Genomic DNA, 22,320 nt, shown 5'->3' on the forward strand with positions numbered 1-22,320 from the left:
CAGGCTGAGGTTCTGATTTGATGTGTTAAAACTTTAAAGAAATCGTCATCTAAAATTTTTAAAGAAAAATATACACAACTGGACTCAAACTTTCTTCGAAGACATGTATATTTTACAAACTAAATAGCAGCACCCAGATTAAGAACAGAACTGATATCACAGAAGCCACTCCAACCCATATTAGCTACATTTTTACAGAATTCTTTAACTTTGTATAGAAATCAGCTTAAGGATATTCTTTTATTTAGCACTTAATTAATTCTTGGTGAAAGCTTTATAAATTCTGTTACATTTTAGCAGAATAACTTTGGCAAATCTTAACACATACCAGAAATAATATGTAAATATAGGGGATCATTCATGTTGTTTTAAAAAATAAAATAATACTAATTTTAATGCTCAACTCAGTCTGACATTTAATCTACAAGGGACTTCATAACAAAATCCTTGGCTTAAATCTTATATACTACAGTTTCTAGTAGAGCAGCCCCATTAGTAAACTGTGTTCATGCTAATGTGCTTGCTTGGGGCAATAATCAGCAGAGTCCCTCGTTCTGGTCCTTGCCAGTGAAAGTGCACAGGAGTGGGTGATGTAGTATTGTAATTACACAATTAGCCTTGTCAAGGCATGGAGCATCGGGAATAGCAGGATACTGAAGCTTACAATGTGACTGCTGATAGATGACCGTCATTAAGCTCATCCTTTGTTCACTGTGTGATGGGGGAGATACTAAGCTTAGGAAAAAGCTCCTTAATGAAGGATAAAATCTTTGACCCGTAGCCACTCTTCCTCATGTTCTCATCACCGCTCAGCTCACCCATCCTTTCCACAACTACACATATCTTCTCTTCATCTCTCACCTTAGCCTGATGAAAATAACAAACATCTGCCAATAAGCTCTTTTTAATCAATCAAATTTAGATGACTGAAAGTGAAATTTTGTCCAAATATTGTTTAGCCTAATATTTCTAATCATGACAATAATGGTTCTTCCAATTCTATACTCCTTTCCATAGAAACATATTAAATTAGATGTTATGGAATTTTGGCTACACAGAACTATTTTATATTTAAAACATAAATTCCTCTTACTAATATATTTATAGTCATGATATATAAAAATACCAGATATATGTACATATAAGTATATATGTATTTTTATGTTTGTATGTGCACACATATATACATATCATACAAGCTGCGTATATTGTATTTCATTGTATATGATAGTAAATAGAATTATTCTACTTTTTTTTGTTGTTGTTGAGGAAGATTGGCCCTGAGCTAACATCTGTGCCAATCTTCCTCTCTTTTGTATCTGGGACACCGCCACAGCATGGCTTGATGAGCGGTATGTAGGTTCATGCCCGGGATCCGAACCAGCAAACCCTGGGCCCTCAAAGTGGAGCATGTGAACTTAACCACTATACCACCAGGGCCCCTTATTCTACATTTTTGAACTTGCTCAGAAGGTAGAAGATTGACGTAAAGCCTTAACTGCTTTCTCTTATTCCCTTATAGCCTGTCTTCATAATTATCCTAATTTTCCTCCCTTCTGGCTCCATGCTTCTGGGTTTGATTGCGCTGTCTTCTGCAGCCAGTGACCTGCTAAACCACTTTCTTACAGTAATTAGAAGGTGCAGAATAGGAGTGTAGATGTTCCCACTAAGTAATTGTAAGCAAATCTAATATTACATTTTGACTATTGCATGCCTCCTAGGTCACTGCAAGAGAAGAGAACCAAGTTCCTCTTCTTCATAGCCACTGTTCTAGAATATTTTGATGCAATTCTATGAGATATCCTTTGAAGCAAGACTCTGCCAAATTACTAATGCTAGAATCAAATTTAGTGTTCAGAGTCGTATATGTCCATTGTAGTTTATGAAGCGCAGTCCAAAAGATGTTTAAAAAAACAAGTTATCATTACAAACATAGATCATGGCAAGATTTGAGTTCAATTAAAAACAAAGACCTAGGAAGTGGGTGTGGTTATAAAGGGATGGCATAAGGTTATGAAATAGTTCCACATCTTGATTGTGGTGGTGGTTGTATGAATCAACACGTGATCAAATTGCATAAACTATATACACGCACACATGAGTTTACGTGAAACTGGTGAAATCTGAATAAGCCCTGTGGATTGTACCAATGTCAAATTCCTGGTTGCAATTATGTACTAGAGTTATGCAAGATGCTATCAGTGGGGAAAGAGGATGAAGAACAATGGAACCTCTTTTCAAATTTTTGTAACTTCCTGTGAATCTACAATTATTCCAAAATAAAAAGTTTTTTACAAGAGCTATCTGGAGAAAGTATTCGGCAAGTATATAAGGAGATAAATCTCTGTTTTGTCTTCTGTCCCAACAGGTTTTTTCTGTTTCCAGTCACATTGCTTGATCTCCTCATCCTTTGTTTCTCCTATGTGCAACAAAATGTAAGTCCTATCTCTCTGAATCACTGTAAACATCTTGAAATCTACAGGAAAATGGCATTGCATGCATACATCTGAAAGATCATGAATATATATCACAACTTCCTGAGAGCAATATTGTATCTACCTCTACAGTTTTGGAAACAAAAGCCATAGGGGAGCAACAAACCAGATACCCAGTCCTGCTACGTTGATTCTGCATTTGAGAAAATCACTGTGCTCCTACAGTCTGCTACAATACCAAGCTTCACACAGTCATGACTAATAGATGTAATTGTGAACACTCTACACACATGAAGTGCAATTTAATCCATTTGGAGTGGATAGCTTTCACTTTCCTGTCAAAAAAAGTACATTAAAAGTACTAGTTAAAGCATACATTTACAGTAAAGAAATTAAGTTCTTTACTTTCTGAATGTGTATGGTAGTTGAATGAAAACCTCTGCCATTTAAAGAATGGAGTAACTTCCAAGCTGAATAGAAGTTGCTCAGCATGCCAAACCAAGCCACAGGCAAAGCAAAGCAAAAGGAAAGCTTGCTATTTTATAGGTTAGATAAGAAACAACCTAAATGACTTCTCTAAGTGAGAGACCTTCATACTTCATGCCAACCCCAGGAAATAATTAAGGTTTCAGTGCAATTCTGGGACCTGTGCTCTAGAAACTGCCTCCATAAACTTCATTTTCATCTGGAACAATCAAGATTCTCTGTTATCCCTGACTACCCCTTACGTATCATTCTCCTTTAGGGCAATGAGAATTTGGCGCATAAATAAAAAGCATGAGGTTGTTTCAGGAAGGGGATAAACACGATTTAAACTCAGCCAGGTGTTTTATCACCAATTTGGGAGGTTACAATGTTATTAGACATTCTGATATAAAGATGGAGAGGGACGACTATTGGTGCAAAAGAGATTAAAAAAAGAAAAGAAAAGAAAAACGCTTGGAAGATAAACTAAAAACACCGAAGTACTTGGAAGTAAAAGTAAGCTAGCTGCCTCTCATTTAATATTCTACAGGGAAAAGAAAAATTTCCTTAGATCACTTAAAAATTATCGAAAGAGGTATAGAATGATTCTCTCTAACACTGTAGGAGTTATTTCACCTAAATTACAAACAAGGGGCCCACAAATCTTACGGAGTTGGGTAAGGGGTGCTGGCCATCAACTGATCTAGGCTGGGGTGCCCAGGTGCCTGGGGTGCCAGAGTAGTGTACGGATTCAGATCCTGGCTTTGTCACTAAGAAGCATTGTGGCCTTAAACCGACTCTGTCCCCTGTTGAGGCTTCAGGTTCCGCATCCTTAACACAGGCACATCAGGTGGTCTTAAAGCTGGTCTCTGTGAGGACCTGGAGGACTCTCAGGGCTCCATGAAGCCCTCTCGACACATTTCTGTTGCTGCAGTTATATCTCAGTTTTAGATGTTTAGATTTCCAAGTAAGATTTCACTTAACGTTCACTTAACGAAACAATTTCATGCATTACAAAAATTTTAAATTACTGAACTAGATAATCTTCTGGACCTCTTTGCTGTGTCAGAATTTTAACAAGTTCTGATAACTATTTTTTTAAAGATTCACCACCTCCACAAAGGAACTTTTCTGGACTGCTTCCTCTCCATGTGAATTTTCTACTGCTTTTCTTTCCTTTTAGATACACAGTAAAATATCTTATTACGATATCAGTTTGTGTCTTGTGCTTGCTTCTTTAGAATAAATAGGATAATCTGTGTGTTTCTTTCTGAGCTCTCCATCTTGAAAGGGTCCTTAAGGGTTTTTGTACTGCGGGACCTAAAGTTGCAATTCCAAGGCGCCAGCACCCAGGGGATAAGCCTCACTTAGGTTTTGTTGTTTGAGAAATTGACTTATTTCTGTCTAGCAGTGGAGGTGAGGGTGGAATGTGGAAGAGGCTGGACTCAACAACCTGGAGAAAAAATGTTAGGTTCTCCAAGACTGAAGACGGAAGAGGGAACCACTGGTGGCAGGTCCAGAAGGGAGCTGGGAGTGGGGTGGGGTGGGGGCCTATGTGCCTACTCTCATTCTGTACTCAGGGAGGTGCTAGGACTCTCATACGACTCTGCTTGGATGATGCCCAAGCCCTGGGGGACTGAACACCATGAGATGAGGATTTGTGGGAACGCGCTCCGGCTATCTTGATGGAGGAGGAGAGCCCAATGACTCAATGACTCCAGTCACCCACATCAGCCCAGTCTAGATCAGCTGACAGCCAGCCAACCTCCTGACACGTAAGTGAGCACAGCCAAGGTTCCAGAGCCGCGCCGCGGATCCAGACTCGTGAGAATAAGCACTTATGTTATACACCGAATAAGAAAGAGAGAAGGACAATAATTTGGAAGCTATAATGATTGTACATACCTGACAGACAGATTGGAGAGCTCTGCTTCAATGGAGCTGAACCAAGAGCACCTTTAAAGACCAATTCCAAAGGTTGGAAAAATGGAGATCCTGTCCCTGTTTGCCAAGCACCATGTATTCCTCACCAGATTCTTCAACATCCCTGGAAGTATCCTTGTGGGACCTCCCAACACACAATTAAAATGGAATCTCTGACCAACTCTGATAGGTGAGCACTGAGCTGGAATAATTTTAATTTAGAAAAAAAGTAATGTGATGTTCTTCCAATCTGGTATCTCGCACAGTATTTATTTGATAAACATAGGTTTGATTCATTTTATGCAGGCATAAGCATTCTCATTTGGCAAAAGAGAAAATGACTCTCAAAGCTCTCAAAAGAATGATTCAGGATTCAAACCCAGATTGTATTTCTCTGTGGCTCATATTCTTTCTGCTACTCTATACTATCTTTCTGTAGAAGTCATGTCTAAATTAATTTTGATAATAATATATATTTAATAATGTATTATCATTTTACTTAATATCATCATAACACCTGTTAAACACTGAAGCTTTGGTAGAAATGTGCACAGCGGTTGCTTGATCTCATTTAACCATCACAACACCTGGATAAATAGAGGCTGTTGCCCATTTTATAGATGAGGAAACATTCGGAGACATTAAGGCATTTGCCTACATCATACAGATGATAAGTGTTAGAGCTAAAACTGGAACACAGTGCTGCTTCCTTCTCAATCCTGCCCTAACACATCACTGGACAGTACCATCTCTCATTGCTCACGACATGAGGCAATATGTTTTGTTTACTTGGTTTTCATGGCTATCTTCCCCAGTGGAAAGTAAAAACTGTGATAGAGGGATTTTTTGTTGTTGTTCTTTCTTGAATCCCCAGATCTTGGGATAGTACCTGCTACATCATAACTTAATATTTTTTTTAATTAATAAATAAATGAATCCCTTCTGGTTAAACAAAGACTATAGATAATCTCCTTTGGGTTTCAAAAGTCTGATTAGGACACAGATCCTAGAAATGGATAGAGATCTTGCAAAAAATCCCTCAATTGGTTGCCTCTTTAGGGAAAAAAAAATTGAATATTGTATCTTCATGAAATAATCAATGACATGAAATAATCAATCATGATTCTGAGTTCGGTCTTCATCCCTGGACTAGTTCGCAGTGTGACCCTAGGAAAGTCATTGAAGGTATTTATTCTGCATAAAATTTTACCACTGAGTCAGATTCATGCCACTGAATTTCTCTAAAGATCTAATGGCAACTCATCAAAACATATCGCGCATTGAAAGTTAAATAGCAGTAAAAATGATAAATATTACATCACCTTATATCCTTGTCTTTCCCAAAAAGTGGTTATATGGCTAGAAAAAATAATCTATTTTAATTTAAATCGTGAATTGTCACTGAATAGAATTTAGCTGTGCCACTAACACTATGGCTTCTGATTCCAATATTCCTCTTCTATTTCACTTTTATAAAATATGATAATTTCTCTGTGTCAAAACATGCCCAAAGAAGCCATTCAGTCAATTAATATTCACAAACTTCTAAATAGTATTAAATATCATTATTGTATTATTATATGCAATAAGCGTCAATTTTATCTTTTCTAGAATGTTAGTGTTCTGCCTCTTCTCTAGACTATTTATTACTTTTAAATTTTATAAATATTTTGTACGTATGTGCATATGAGTGAGGTCACTTCTATGCATAGAGTTTGATCTTGACCACAAACAAATCAGAAATTTCAGTACCCAGTTCATGAATTCAATTGGCATCAGACATTCAGATTTGAATATAATTTTACTCATGTAGAAGGAAATGGCTGGATCAAATGGGAAAATACAGTTTCCTGTTACTCTGTGTAGATAGTATTAGAGAAAAATGGAAAAGAGGAAAGAAAGTAAATGAAGGCTCTGCTCATGTAAGACATTTGAGCCTTAAGGAAGACTTCGGATCTGTGTGTAGAAGAGGCATTCATGTCTTAACATAGGAATCTGCTCTCCTTCCAATCGTTGTGAACTGTGTTGCTGAACTCAGAGAGGTTCTTCTCTCCTCTTTGCCCCTCACACTAACTCCCACTCTGCCATCAAGAATAAAGAAAACCAGGGTCCACAGACACCTCCCAATGGGCACAAACAATCAGGTTTCACAATAGAATTCTCATTAGCTCCAGTTAGGAATATGATATAGATAAGAAAAGTAATTTGAGAACAAAGTAGAATGTGAAATTAAAAAAAAATTTTAATTGAGAAAATCTGTTAAACTGGCCTAAAAACTCATGCTGACCTTTGAACAATACTTTTCTTAGAAAACATAAATGCTGGAATCAATCTACATGTAAAAATATGACTGAGAGCTTTTATTTATAGGCAGAATCTAAATTATTTTGGTTAAACATATTAGGTTAATTTTTATTCTTTAAAATATTGAATTTGATTTTTATTTCCATTTCCTTTTGGAAAAAAATTGAGGTTGGGTCAATTGATGACTTAACTGGGCAATGAATCATTTTGAAGGATACAATGGATCACGGACTTGTGTTTTTAGAATCATCTCTTTAACTGGTTTCAATGGTAAACCACTGAAAAAGAAAGCCCTTGGAATCCTACATCTGAATTAAACTGCAAATCAATTAGAGCTTCAGAAGAATATCTGACAGTAAAGTAAAATAGGCCAGCAAAGCTCTGAGGAAGGTTTCAAGATTTTGAAAAATATTAGCAGCCTATGCTCAGTATTCAGGCTTTACAAATACAGTAACAATAACAACAAGCCTCAAATAATATTTTCCTTAGAAAGGAGTCAAGAGCCACAATTTGTGCAGTTATAGAAAGTCAAACCAATATTAACTTTTTCTAGCTTGAGATTGAAATTTTAGAATTTTCTCTTTGCTCCTCTTCAGTAGTGGACTATCTGATTCAAAGAATTACTCCTGACATCAGATCTCTCCTAGTTCACTGGTGGTTTCATGGTAGTTTCACATGTTTTCAGTATTACAAATAATCCAATTTTCTAACATGAAAATTAGAGGCCATGATAATAACGCATGTGGAACAGCAACGTAGGAACATGTGTAGGAAAGTACACGAGGACGGGAGACAAGTTCTTTCTTCCAAAGGTCAGAATTATTAAATATTAAACATTAGATTACCTCCTCCTACCCCCAGCATGGTCTAAGAACTAATGCTCAATCTTTTATGTCTGGCATTTAAAAGTGGTTTATTTTTAAAATAACATCATTAGGATATTCTAACTATAAATATATATGTCTTTCCTTATTGTATTCATGTCAGATATTATCCAAAATAACACATAGTATACATTCTCACTCTATTCTAAGCAATGTTCTTAGCACATTACAAATATTACCTTATTCTCATAATTACTCTGTGAAATAAGTACTATCTTTATTCACATTTTCAAGGGGCACAGAGTGATTAACTAACCTGTCTAGGGCCAAACAGCTAATAAGTGGTGTAGCTGGGATTTGAACCCGGTCAGTCTGGTTCTAGAGTCTGTGTGCTTAACATAAACTAGTGCCAGACTATACATATTAAATTCTTAATTTATACTGTCACTCGTGGTCAGTATCTACTCTGCACAATAGTTCACAGATAGTTCTGAGCTTGTTTCCTCATAATATTTTATAAGTAAAACACTGGCTGAAAGAATTCTCCCATAATTGAGTGAGTATCTAGTACTTTCTCCTGAAAATGTGACATGCATCCTGATAATAAGACAATAAAAATTTCTCATGGAGACAATAAAACGTATTATTCATTATAGAATCTTTTCTATTATGAGATGAATGATGAGACACAAATACAGACAAAATGTTATGCTCCTCACAACTCTTCAAATTCAGAAGTGCTGTTGGAGGGCAGTAAGTGACTTTAAGGTGCAGCAACATGTGTCTGTTTGGAGAGGAAAGAGTGCAAAATGGTTTAAAGACTTGGCTCAGGCATCAGAGTTACCTGGTACAAAATCCAGGCATCTCAACTACTGCTGTGTCCTTTAGGACTTAACTTCCCCATTTCCTTCATCTATAAACTGGGAGAATAATGGACCAAACCTGCCAGGGTTTCAGTAAAGATTAAATAACACAATGTACATAAAGCACCAAGCAGATGCCAGGTGTGTAAGACGTACTTTATCTACACAGACACAATCATTATCAGTGTTATTCGCCACCGAAGTCCCTTCACTCTAAACTCACACACACTTTTCAGAATATGCTAAGTTGTGTTAAAAAACTGCTTGTCCAACGTGTTAGCAACACTATGAAAGAAGGAATTGCATCATTATCTTCTATCCTGGATTCATACAGCACCAGGAAAGCATGTGGTATTATATGAACATTAAACAATAGTATGTTCTGCTCTGCTTACCAAATTAAATCAAGTTCCAAACACAGCATATGCAGAGTGACTATGGCTGCCTACGAGAAGCAAAGAATTTTGTGTTTAAATCTGTGTTTTCTATTACATAAAATTATGTAGAATGATGAACCAATGGAAGAATGGGAAGAAAACTTAAAATACGGATGAAAATATTTTTTAAATACTTTCTTCCCTATATATAAAGACAACATAGATTAGTGGTTCCACTATTGATTTACAAGTTGTGTGAATTTAATCAAGTTACTTAAATTCTCTGTGACTCACTTTCTTATCTGTGAAATATACATAATAATGATACTACCTCCTAGGTTTGTGATGAGACAAATTAACTAATGAATAAAATACACAGAGTAGTGCTCACACAGAGTAAGGGCTTGATGTTAGTTATAATCGTCATTTCTGTGTTACACATTCCACAGTTATAGCACAAATATAAACTGATTATTTTATAGCATCATTCCTCCCCCTCCTCCCAGCCTTGTCAACAAAAAAGGGATGTGGCCAAAATGAAAGTGGGTATTGGAGAAGTTATGATGGTATCTCACTTACTTTCACAAGTCTCTCTTGGTGAGAATTGGAAACAAGAAAAAGGAGCCTCTAAATTATTGAAATAGCTATTTGTAAAATGCTTGTCTTTACCCAGACCATTTTACTCGTATTTTACAGACGTTTCTAAAACAACTCTCTGTTTCGAGGCTTTCAACCTAGAGCTAATAAATGGAGATTGTTTTTAAACACTCCATGTTCTAGGAGCTGAGCCAGGACCTTACATGGGCTATTTTATTGAATCTTTGCAAATCTCTATGAGGAAGTGTATTCGTTTTCTATTGCTGTAACTGATTACCACAAATTTAGTGGCTTAAAACAAGACAAATTTAGTTTCCTACAGCTCTGGATGTCAGAAGTCTAAAATCAGTTTTACTGAACTAAAATTGAGGTGTTGGTAGGCCTGCAGTCCTTCTGGAAGTTCTAGGGGTGAATCTGTTTCCTTGCCTTTCCAGCTTCTAGGCCCCTTTCTCCATCTTCAAGTCCCCTCACTCCAACTCTGCTTCTATCCTTACATCTTCTCTCTCTTACTCTGCTCCTCCTGCCTCCCATTATAAAGATTTTTGGATTATGCTAAACTCACCTGGATAATCCAGGATAATCTCCTTATCCCCAAACCCTTAATTTAATCACACCTGCACAGTCCCTTTTAGTGTGCAAAGTAAGTATTTACAGATTCTGGGGCTAGGACATAATATCTTTGGGGTTGTTTTTCATCCTACCACAGGTGGATACTAGTCTACTCACTTTGCGATGAGAAAAAATGCAAAAATCATTAACTCCATTAATAAATGGAGAAACAAAAATTCAGACAGGTTGAAAAACAACTCAAACTCACAAAACCAAAAAGTGGGCATTAACATACTAATGTAGGTCCTTCTGACCCTAATGTTGTTTCCCAAAGCATCACACAATGCTGCCCTCAGAGTAGAAAAATGGTGAGAGAAAGACTCCCTCCTTAAGGGTAGAATTTTTTATTTTCTTTATGAGTAAAAAATATTGATAAAATATTTTTATTGAATGGCTACTCTATATAAGACCCTATTTTAGGTGTTGAGAAGCAGTATGAATCAGACCCAGTCAGGCTCTGGATAATCCCATATCTTCCCATATATTTAAATGTCTATCACTCCTAAATCTAAATCTACAGTCCTGATAAATTCAACTACCTAATTGACAGTCCAGTTTCATGTTTTATAAAATTTTTCAATTTGCCATTTCTAGAACTGAACTCTTGATTATTCCCTACAAATAAATTCAATCCCTCAGCCTTCTCCACCTCATGAAACAGCACCACTACACTCCCCTCCATCATTCAGAGCTAATCAATAATCAAATGCCTTAAATTTGTCTCAAAAATATATCTTAATTCCATTTGCTGCTCCTTATCTTCATTACCCTCAGACATCTAACTGGTCTCTTCATTTTCATCTTGTATTGCCTCAATTTAATCTCCTTACTTGAACTGGCATGATCTCTTAAGAACATAAATTGGTTTATGTCAATTCCATGGTAAAATACTTTAACAACTACTTACCACATTTATAATGAAATCCAAACTTTCATGCTGCACAGGGTTACCACATACCGTCCTCTGCTGTCCTGAGGTAACTAGTAATAGAGCCTCCTTTCACTCCTGAAATTGTCCCATTTGGATGATAAATTGCATGGTCATCATATCTATAGGGCTTTTTGTAATCTTTCCTCTACCTACCCATTTTCTACCCATGGCCAACGTCTTCTCCCTCAGAACTCAGTGAGGTCTTCCTTTAAGTCTCGCCTGTAATTATTTTTCTTCAAAATCTGAACCATAGTGTTTAATCCTGTACTTTATTGTTTTATTTGTGGAATGTCTGTCCATCCCTTCAAGGTATACAGAGAGACCCAGGCCCACGGCCGTGTTGTTCACCCCTAGACACTTCAGTCAGCATAGCACCTGGCACATGGTAGGTGTCCACAAATATTTAGTGAAGGATAAACGACTAAATAAACACGCCATAACTCCATAACTCAGAGAGTTATGGAGACACATAGTAAAACATTTAAATAATAAAAATGTTTTCAACATATCAATGACCCAAACTATTACAGAGGAGGAAGAAGTTACTTCTGTTTGGAGTCAAAGAGGTTGACTAGGGAAGGTTCCATAAGGGGAAGAAGCCCAGTCAGTGTTGATGGATGAAAAAGGTCATGTTATGTGAATCAAGAAACTCTGAGAAAATATTTCTAAGCAGAAGAGACAGCATTTGCAAAGGTAAAAAGGTTTAAAACAGTGTGATTATTCAGGGAACACAAAGTAGTTTCTATTATTAGAGAGTACAGTCTTGCATAAATGATATATTAATGCCGTGAATCCCTAAGGATAAAGCCTAAATTATGCAGAACACTGCAGGAAATATAGAGAAGAGCTAAGAAATCTGAAGTTTAGTTTTGTTTTCATTTATAGTGCTAGGATGATTAGAGAATTTCTATTGCATATTTAGCTCACCTTATAAATTATAGAAGTTCTTCGGTAAGTAAATCAATTTTTGAAGAGTTATATTTCAAGCTTCCTTACTGTAAAGAATCCTCTCAGTTGTGAGTTTATCATGTAATATTCACAAAATTATAATACACCATCCACAACAAACTATATTGAGACTTATGGTATAGAAAACTAAACTGGGCTTTTCCCTCAAATGATTTTTTGGGTTTGCATTTTAAGAATCATCTCAAATTTCTGCTTTGGATAATGTATTTTTCTTGATCATTAGACTGTAAAAGGAAACAGGCTAAAACTACTAAATTACATTTTGGCATTTATATTATACAAATGCGAAGATGAACATACATATAGAATTCATAGAACATCAAGTCATATTTTGATGTAACTAAGAGTTGAAATAGTGTTTTAAAACTCATCTCAGTGGCCGGCCCCATGGCTTAGCAGTTAAGTGCGTGCGCTCTGCTACTGGCGGCCCAGGATCGTATCCCAGGCGCTCACCGCCGCACCGCTTGTCCGGCCATGCTGAGGCCGCGTCCCACGTACAGCAACTAGAAGGATGTGCAACTATGACATACAACTATCTACTGGGGCTTTGGGGAAAAAAAAGGAGGAGGATTGGCAATAGATGTTAGCTCAGAGCCGGTCTTCCTCAGCAAAAAGAGGAGGATTAAGATGCATGTTAGCTCAGGGCTGATCTTCCTTACACACAAAAAATAAATAAATAAAATAAATAAATAAAACTCATCTCAGCACTATTTACCTAGAAAGAGAAAATTTTCAAGAAATATCCTTGGAACAGATAATCATAAATGCTTACTTTGAACATAAAGAATGTACATCAGGGCTGGCCCTGTGGCTTAGCGGTTAAGTGCTCACGCTCTGCTACTGGCGGCCCGGGTTTGGATCCTGGGCGCGCACCGACGCACTGCTTCTCCAGCCATGCTGAGGCCGCGTCCCACATACAGCAACTAGAAGGGTGTGCAACTATCACATAACAACAATCTACTGGGGCTTTAGGGAAAAAGAGAAAGGAGGAAGATTTGCAATAGATGTTAGCTCAGAGCCGGTCTTCCTCAGCAAAAAGAGGAGGATTAGCATGGATGTGAGCTCAGGGCTGATCTTCCTCACACACAAAAAATAAATAAATAAAATAAAATAAAATAAAATGAATAAAATAAAATAAAATAAAAAGAATATACATCAGAATTTGCACTCTGGAGGACTGCAGGACATGAATGCTCGCTCTGGCTGCCAGAGCATTTCACAAGTTTGAGCCAAGATTTAAATTTGAAGAATTCACGTAAAAATCCAGAATTACAGCCCCTCTTGAAAAATTAGAAGATCATGTAATTTTTATGGAAAAAACCATAGTCTCCTAGAAGGGAGAAGGTGCTCTCTGGTTCACCACAAAACCACCTCCCCCATCATCTCAGGTACTAAGACCCAGGCCACTTCCCTTATGTATGTGACATCTCTGAGATTTTGTGCCAGACCAAAAAAAAAAAAAAAAATCCAACCAATAAAGACCCATTGAGAATTATCAAAACGTCTAGGAAAATATTTAGAATTTGATCACTGATAATACTGAGAATTGAACATATAAGCTATTTTAATAAAATCATCTAAACATGGAATAATTAAGACATTCAATTCTTTTCTTTCTTGGATTTTGTTTGTTAAATTAAACTATATCAATACAAACAAAAAGCTGAACAAATCCAGTATCACGATTTTTCCTCCTGACCAGTAAGCTATTTGTTTTCGTATCTAATCAATATAACACGAACAGCACAGCACAAGTCGATCATGTGTTTGATCTGTGGTTTAAATGTAAATATCTCCCTATAATACATCTTTCAATACAGCAAATGTTAATTTGTTTTATTTAAATAGATTGAGAGACTTGACATGATTTTAATATTCAAACTGTTTTCGATTAGGAGATACAAAGCCAGACATGTCATTTCCATGAGGAGTGACGGGCACTTACCTTCGCTATCTGGACGCACCAGTTAAGCAGTAGCTGTGATCCAATGTTATCCTTGTGTTCGTGCACATAATCCAACAGGCAGCCATGGGGCATAAGCTGTGTAACCAGCTGGATAGTTGGGCTCAAACAAACACCCAATAACCGGACTAAGTGTGGATGGTCCATACTTGCCATGATCAGGGCTTCCTATAAGAAAAAATAGAACACCCTCATTTCAACTTAAAGTTTTTTATAATTACAGTTACTTGCACTGAATTAATGGTGTGGATAATGATTTTGAACATGTACTCTCACTCAGTGGAATCAATTAAAAATGAAAAGACATTATTGTAGCCATTATGTTTTTAAAGTGATTTAATTCAAGTGAAACTAAATGAAAAACAAAGACTATACCTTCATGAAAATGGAAAATGTTATAGAATAACTGCATACAAAATTAATAACAGGATTCTCTCTTTTTTAATATGAACAATATTAGATTTTATCTACTGCCAAGTATGTTGAAATTGAATCCTAAATTACAATGGATTTTTAACCTTTGATCTTTGGTTCTAGAGTACAATAATCTATATAAATGCAATTCTGAAAAATCAAGAATTGAGAGTATAAGCATATTATTTAGATACATGTAGTTGTGAAAATTGATAAAGGAAATCTTATTCAAAATAGAGTTGAGAAGCCATGAAGGGGAACTCCCATATACATACCCCCTGCCTACATAACCAGAAGGAAGAAGGAAGATGCTTTCCTGCCTCAGCGACAATGCACTAACCACTGCTTGCAGCCAATGAGAAACCGTAACAACCTCAAACTCTTGTTCTCCTCCAACGAACTTTTATTCAAATAACCCTCCCCAATTTCCTCCTAAAACCTAATAAAAGCTGACCTTCATTTAGTCTCTTTGGACTTGCCTGTGGTTTGCCATGGTTTGCTTGTCCTGAATTGCAATTCCTCAGCTATTCTCAAATTCAACTTCATTCTGATTATTTTTCAATTGTTTTAAGATTGACATTATATGGTGTCAGCAGTGACATTTGAAGGAGACAAACCCCTGAGGAACTAACAACACCCAGGATCACGTGTGGTCCCCACTGGAGCCCCTTGTGCTCTCCATTTCTGTGGCTCATTCCATTCCTTTTGGTTCAGTAAGTCTCCTCTCGGATTCGAGCTCCCTGCCTTTGGTTGAGCCCTCCAGATTTAGTTTTCATGAAGGCATTACCCTTCCTGGTGAGTACAGTAGTCCTCCCCTTATCTGTGGTTTCGCTTTCCATGGTTTCAGTTACACAGTCAACCATGGTCTAGAAACAGATGACCCTCCTTCTGACATTCCATCAGAAGGTCAATAGCAGCCTAACGCTATGTCACAATGCCTATGTCATTCCCCTCACTTCATCTCATCGCATACACACTGTATCATCTCACATCATCACAAGAAGAAGGGTGAGCACAGCACATTAAGAAATTTTGAGAGAGAGAGACCACATTCATGTAAATTTTATTACAATACATTATTATAATTGTTCTATTTGATCATTGGTTATTGTTGTTAATATTGTTGTTAATATTGTTGTTGATCTCTTACTGTACCTAATTTATAAATTGAACTTGATCGTAGGTATGTATTAACAGGAAAAAACATAGTCTATATAGAGTTCAGCACTATCTGCAGTTTCAGGCATCCACTGGGGATCTTGGAACAGATCCTGCATGGATAAGGGGGCACTATGGTACTCTTTTGTTGTCTACACTCCAATTTGTTAGTTATGGGATCCCAATCCTCCAAACACTCTCAAGAGGACCCTCCTTCTGGGATGCCAGCTGGTTTCATGTTCAAAAATTATGGTCCTCCTCATGCGCATTCTTAACTAAATGGGCCAACCTAACCAAAGGTATTATAGAAATTCAATGGCCATTATGGGAAACATTTGATCTCCCCAACTTGCTTTTCTCAGAACTAAGCTAGAAGACCGTGGCTCTAGGATAAAACAAACTGCATGGGATGCCCATTTTCCTCAGTGCCTTGAGGCTTCCGAGCTTATTCAAGATTCTTTACCGACACAAAAACTTAATTTGATAAAGAAAAAAATTACAATTAAAATTAATAAATAAAATAATTTAATTTCTCAATTAACCTAGACAATTGGAAGAATGATAAAAGGCATCAGAAAGCTCTTCCTCCATCTCGCCCCGGTCGCTATTTTCTTCTCTCCCCGTGGCACCCACATCTCCTTCTCAATACCCTCCACTTCCCCATTCCAACTCTCTTGCTGAAGTTCCCTTTTTCTCAGAACCTCTTCCCATTCCCACTTTCTCTTCAACCAAATCCATTAAAATCTGCCCCTTTAAAATCAGACCTTCCAAGGACCCTAACTGTAAGCCCCTAATTTATTGTGTTCCTTGGACTGAAGCCAAACTCAATGCCATAGTAAAAGAATTTCAGAAAGTTACTGAGGATCCTCACGGATTTGCCAGGGAATTTAATATAGTTGTCTAGACCTGCAACCCTGGTTTCTCAGACTTATATCAATTAGTCCATATGCTTGTTGGCGAGGGCCAAGCCCAACACTGGATGAAAACCACCAACTGGAATGATCCTGAAAGATGTCTAGAATTGCAGATGGAGGACCAACCCTTTGCCCTATTATATGTCCAGGCTCGTGGAATTGCTAAATGACTCCACCAGGCAATTCCCAGCACATTCCCAAAACCTGTTGATTGGAGTAAGATCCAGGCTTGCATTCAGAAACCCAATGAGCTTGTGTGTGATTATTACAGTTGACTTCAAATTGTGTTCAAGAAAAATTCTGGCCTTCCTATGGATGTGGCATTCACTTGGGTGGCCTTCGACTCTATGTTCATTAATGATCTAGACTGAGATCTTTCTCTCTTGGCTAAAAGAACACAAATAGAATAGGAAACTATGTCCACTCTAGACTTAGTTAATTTTGCAAATCAATTAGCCCACATCCCAGATGATTCCACTAAAATCCTTTATCTCCAACTTCAACAGCGGGAGGCCCTGAAGCAAAATCCTCCTAGCCTCTGACATTATTGTAAGAAGCCAGGACATTGGAAGAAAAACCGCTATAAACTAAAATGCTCCAGGTGTCTTCAGTCATCCAACCAATCCTTCCTGTGTCCTCCCACTTCCCAATGACGAGACTTCAAGGAATCACAAGGACTTTTCACAATCCTTCCTCTTAACTGGTTTGGAGAAACAACTCTCCAGACTGGAACCAAATTTTTATCCATCCTTATTGATGCTGGAGCTACACTCTCAGTGCTCAACACCACTGCTATGTAACAGCCCCTGCCTCAAGGTACTAAAATGGCTCACAGAGTGGGGATCTCTAGTAAACCTCAACAGGTCCCTATTTCTAAACCTATTTCCTTTTTTCTGGGCCCTCCAAGAAATACCTATTCTTTCCTACTTAGTACCTCTGCCCTCGTCCACTTACTGTGCCAAGACTACTCAGAAAAATATCATGCAGGAATTTCTTTCTCCCAATAGGGGGAAACAACTTTAGAATTTGATGGCAACAACCAAAATAACTTAGTCCAATGAACTGGATATATCTTCCTCAAAATCCTTTATTTGCACTATTTCTGACAATATCAAATCTGATGCCAAAGTTTCTAGCCATTTGCCCCTGTTGAATCAATTACCACCATCCCTATGGGCAAAATCATCAACTGATATTGGTAGAATTCACAGTGCTCCTCCTGTCAAGATCTGAATGGATCCTTCAAAACCTCTCCCCAGAATTAATCAATACCCCATAAATGAAGAAGTGTTACAAGGAATCAAGTCAACCATACAAGATTAGAAGGCCCAAAGCCTTGTTATTTCTTGCACTAGTCCCTGTAACACCTACCCCTCTTTTACCTATAAAGAAACCAAATGGCCATTAGTGGAGGTTTGACCAAGACCTTCGGGTCATAAATAATATAGCTATCCCTCATCACCCAGTTGTTCCCAACCCTCATACTTTGTTGGCTTCCATCCCTATCAGAAGCAAATTTTTCATTGTGATTAACTTATGTAGCCCTTTCTCTAGTATCTAGTAGATAAAGCCAGCCAAACACATCATCTTCACTTGGGAAAGACAACAATATACCTGGACAGTTATGCATCAAAGTTTTACCAAAAGTCCTTCTTATTTCTCATAAATATTAAAGGCTGATCTAGATGATATAGAATTTCCTGGAGGTTTCACTTTATTACAACATATAGATGACTGACTTCTCTGCTCCCCTTCCCAAACCTCCTCACAGGAAGACAGTACTCACCTGTTAAAACTTTTAGCATCAAAAGGACATAAAGTCACCAAGGAAAACTTTCAGTTTGTTCAAACTCAGGTTTGAAAATTTGGACACTGATCTTGGAACAAAGGCTACATTTAGATACAGATAGGCTTCATGGCATCCTGAACTTTCCAAAACCCATCACTAAGCACCAATTACAAGGTTTTCTTGGGCTAGCTGGCTACTGCTGAAATTAAATTCCAAACTTTTCCTTTATGGCCTAACCTCTATATGTTTTACTAAAAAAAAACAAACCTGACCCTATTGTTTGGGAAGATCAAGATGATGTAGGCTTTAAAGCCTTAAAGGAAAAATTAATAAATACCCCGGTCTTTGGAGATCCCAATTATCAATTTCCCTTTTTTCCTTCATATATGAAAAGGAAGGAAATGCACTTGGAGACCACCATCACCCCATAGGGTATTATAGCCAATAGCTAGACTCTGTGGCACAGAAAATACCCCCCTTGTCTCAGAGCCATTCCTGTCACTGCCATTTTGGTTAAGGCCACCAAAAAAAAAATAGTCATGGGATCCTCTTAACTATTCTTGTACCCTATGTGGCAGAAGCCCTTCTAAATTCTCATTACATTCAACATCTTTCAGCTAGTTGCCTCACCTCCTATGAAATCCTCCTGCTAATGGCTCCTCCTATAATCCTTTCTCGCTGCAATAACCTTAACCCTACCACCTTTCTTTCCTCTTTTATGGACGAGACTCCTCATGACTGTTTGACTCTGACAGATCGCCTTCTGACTCATCACAATGATTTACAGGAAACTCCCTTAACCAATGTTGATTTCTCACGGTTTACCAGTGGTTCTTACTTAAAGAATGTAAATGACAAAACTGTGTTGGGTATGTGATTACAACCCCTTTTTAATTCATTAGGTGGCACTTTTGCGTTTGGCTACGTAAGCCCAACAGGCTGAAATATATGCTCTTACTTAATGTTTGCATCCTAGCTAAAGGAAAAACTGCAAATATTTACACCAACAACCAGTATGCCTTTGGAGTAACCCACGATTTTGGAATGCTATGGAAACAGAGACGTTTCCTTACCTCTAATGGAGATAAAATTAATAATGGGTCTCATGTCCAAAATTTTCTAGATGCCATAATTCTATCAGCAGCTTTGGCTATCATCAAGGTTCCTGGACATTCCAAACTTCATTCTCTGGAGGCTAAAGGAAACCACCTCGCTGATATTTTCACCAAAAATGCTGCTCTCAAGGGAACCAAAGGCAAACCTCCATTGTGTTCCAAAAGAATGCTTCGAAGCATTGGAACACAATGAAGATGATGATTTAGAAAAATTAAGTGGAGAGGCTCAATCAGCACCAGAGGAAGAAAAACAATATTGGCAATCCAATGGCTACTGGCATGGTAAAACAAGAAACCTCTGATTTGGGCCAAATAAAAACTCAGTCCTACCAGAGATTCTAAAATTTCCATTGTTGACCATTGTGCATTCATTCAATCATTGGTCTACTGACAAAATGGTAACACTTATGAAAGAATATTGGTGAGAAAATATACATAAGACTGCAAAAAATCTATCTTGCTTGCCCCATCTGCCCAAGAGATAATCTGGGAAAACCTGCTCGCACTGCTCCTGCACATTTTAAATTGCCTCACAGATCATTTGAGGCTTGCAAATGGATTTTATACAGTTACTCCCATCTCAAGGATATACATATGTTTTGGTAATGATTTGTATGTTCTCTCACTGGACTGATGCTTTCCCTTGCAGGCAAGTTACTGCCTATTCTGTGGCTAAAATCCTATTAGAAAAAATTATCCCTACTTGGGGAACCCCCCTCACACTTCACAGTGACCGAGGAACCCACTTGACCACTGTACGAGTTTGTGCTGTTTGGCTGGTTCTACATTTTTTCTGTGCCTAACCTCCTCAATCTTCAGGACTAGTTGAATGTACTAATGGCATTATTAAGACTTAATTGGCAAAATTTGTAGAAACGCTTCAAATACCCTGGCCAAAAGCACTACAATTGGTTCTTCTGAGTCTCAAATCCATCCCTTTTGGAACTCATAAACTCTCCCCTTTTGAGATAATCACAGGATATCCAATGCACCTAGCCCCTTCTTCCTCTGATCCAACTGCTGATAAAAGACGATGTACTTCAATTTTGCAAAAGTCTAACCAAATCCGTAGAGAATAATCATACTTTGGTAGAACAATCTTTCCATAGTGTCCTCCCAGGAGAGGGAAACAAAAGAGATCATAATCAGTCACCTGAAGATTTCATGTACTGAAAAAGACCATTCAGAAAGACTCCCTCCAACCTCACTGGAGGGGATCTTACCAGGTGCTGTTAACCAACCCCTGCACAGCAAAGCTCCAAGGAATAGATTCCTGGATTCAGGTGTCTCATTTAAAGAAGGCTCCAACTGCTGAACGGACCTACACTCCAACTGGTGAATTAAAATTGAAAGTGTCAGGGAATTGCAGCAGACATCTGAAGCATAGTTTTCCCAAGATGACTGGACCAGGCCTGTCTATCTTTTCTTCACTGTTTTCCCTCACTGTATTTCCTCTTTCTTTCTCTTGGAAAGACAATAATCTTATTTTTGTTTCCCAATCTATTGCAAAAGAGAGAGACCTGTCTGATTGTTGGATTTGCCGCCAAAAACTTCAATCTGTCCACGACAGTGGTGACTCTTTAGTCCTACCTGTAACAAATTTTTCCTTAGTTCCCAGTCAACTGATAACTACTTCCATCTTTCTTTGGGTGTTACCTATTGTGTCAGGCTTCTGCAACTGACTTCCCCTGTATCCTATTTTAATCTTTTCCCTTAATAACCGTCAGAGCCCAACAACTTTTGCAAACCCTACCACTTTCTTGCCCCTGCATTCTTTCCCGTTCCTTGATACTAACTGCCCTCGTGCCATGAAAGAAAACACCAATGGTCTTACCTCTCTATGCAGAACTTTTAGAAGGGAACCTTTTAGGATGGTAAGGCATATTCCTGAATGTGCCAAGACCACAGAATCTTGGCTCAAAGAAACTAATCAAAAGATATATGTTAACAACTCTATTAACAATTATGCTTTACCTGGGGTCCTCTGCGCTCCACTTGGTTTCACCTTTCCTGTGGAGGATGGCACCAACCCTGGACCTATGATTGTCAATATAGCTGGTGGATAGGGGGACAATGCTTACTAGGATATCCAGTAGGGTCCTCTGTGCTCCACCTGGTTTCACCTTTCCTGTGGAGGATGGCACCAACCCTGGACCTATGATTGTCAATATAGCTGGTGGATAGGGGGACAATGCTTACTAGGATATCCAGTGGTTCTACTGTCCATCCATAGTCAATCTGAAACTGAGCACTGGGCCAATCCCCTAAACCTACATCAAAAAAACAAACGTGAACTACCTGATAGGGACCATGACTCTGGATTTGCCTCCTTTGGCAGGTCTTTTCTGTTTCTTTGGCTCAAAATACACACAAATGAGTGCCTGGTTATCAATTGATCTATTACAATTGGCAACATAGCTGACTCTACTGCCAAGGCAATAGCAGCCTAACAGCAATCACTAGATTCCCTGGCTAAGTAGTATTAGACAATCAAATCACCATTAACTATCTCCTGAACAAGTTGGTGTATGTGTGGTAGTAAATATCACCTGTTGCACATGGATAAATTCCTCTGGAGAAGTAGATACCCAATTGCATGAAATCACAGAAAAAGCATGGAGGTTACAAGTTTCACCTGGGTCCCCATGAGCCTTTGACTTATTCAGTTGG

General features: G+C 37.9%; 1 protein-coding gene across 2 annotated transcripts in view; it reads right to left on the reverse strand.

Annotated features, from left to right (window-relative positions):
* ERBB4 (erb-b2 receptor tyrosine kinase 4) overlaps window positions 1–22,320 on the reverse strand; it is a 1,098,037-nt gene that overhangs the window by 149,598 nt on the left and 926,119 nt on the right. For both annotated transcript variants that reach the window (XM_058532926.1, XM_058532927.1), the window contains exon 20: window positions 14,243–14,428. In XM_058532926.1, coding sequence (XP_058388909.1) covers window positions 14,243–14,428 — 186 coding nt within the window. The remainder of the gene's footprint in view (window positions 1–14,242; window positions 14,429–22,320) is intronic.

The sequence above is a fragment of the Diceros bicornis genome, chromosome 37 (genome assembly GCF_020826845.1).
Source record: "Diceros bicornis minor isolate mBicDic1 chromosome 37, mDicBic1.mat.cur, whole genome shotgun sequence".
Taxonomy (NCBI): domain Eukaryota; kingdom Metazoa; phylum Chordata; class Mammalia; order Perissodactyla; family Rhinocerotidae; genus Diceros; species Diceros bicornis.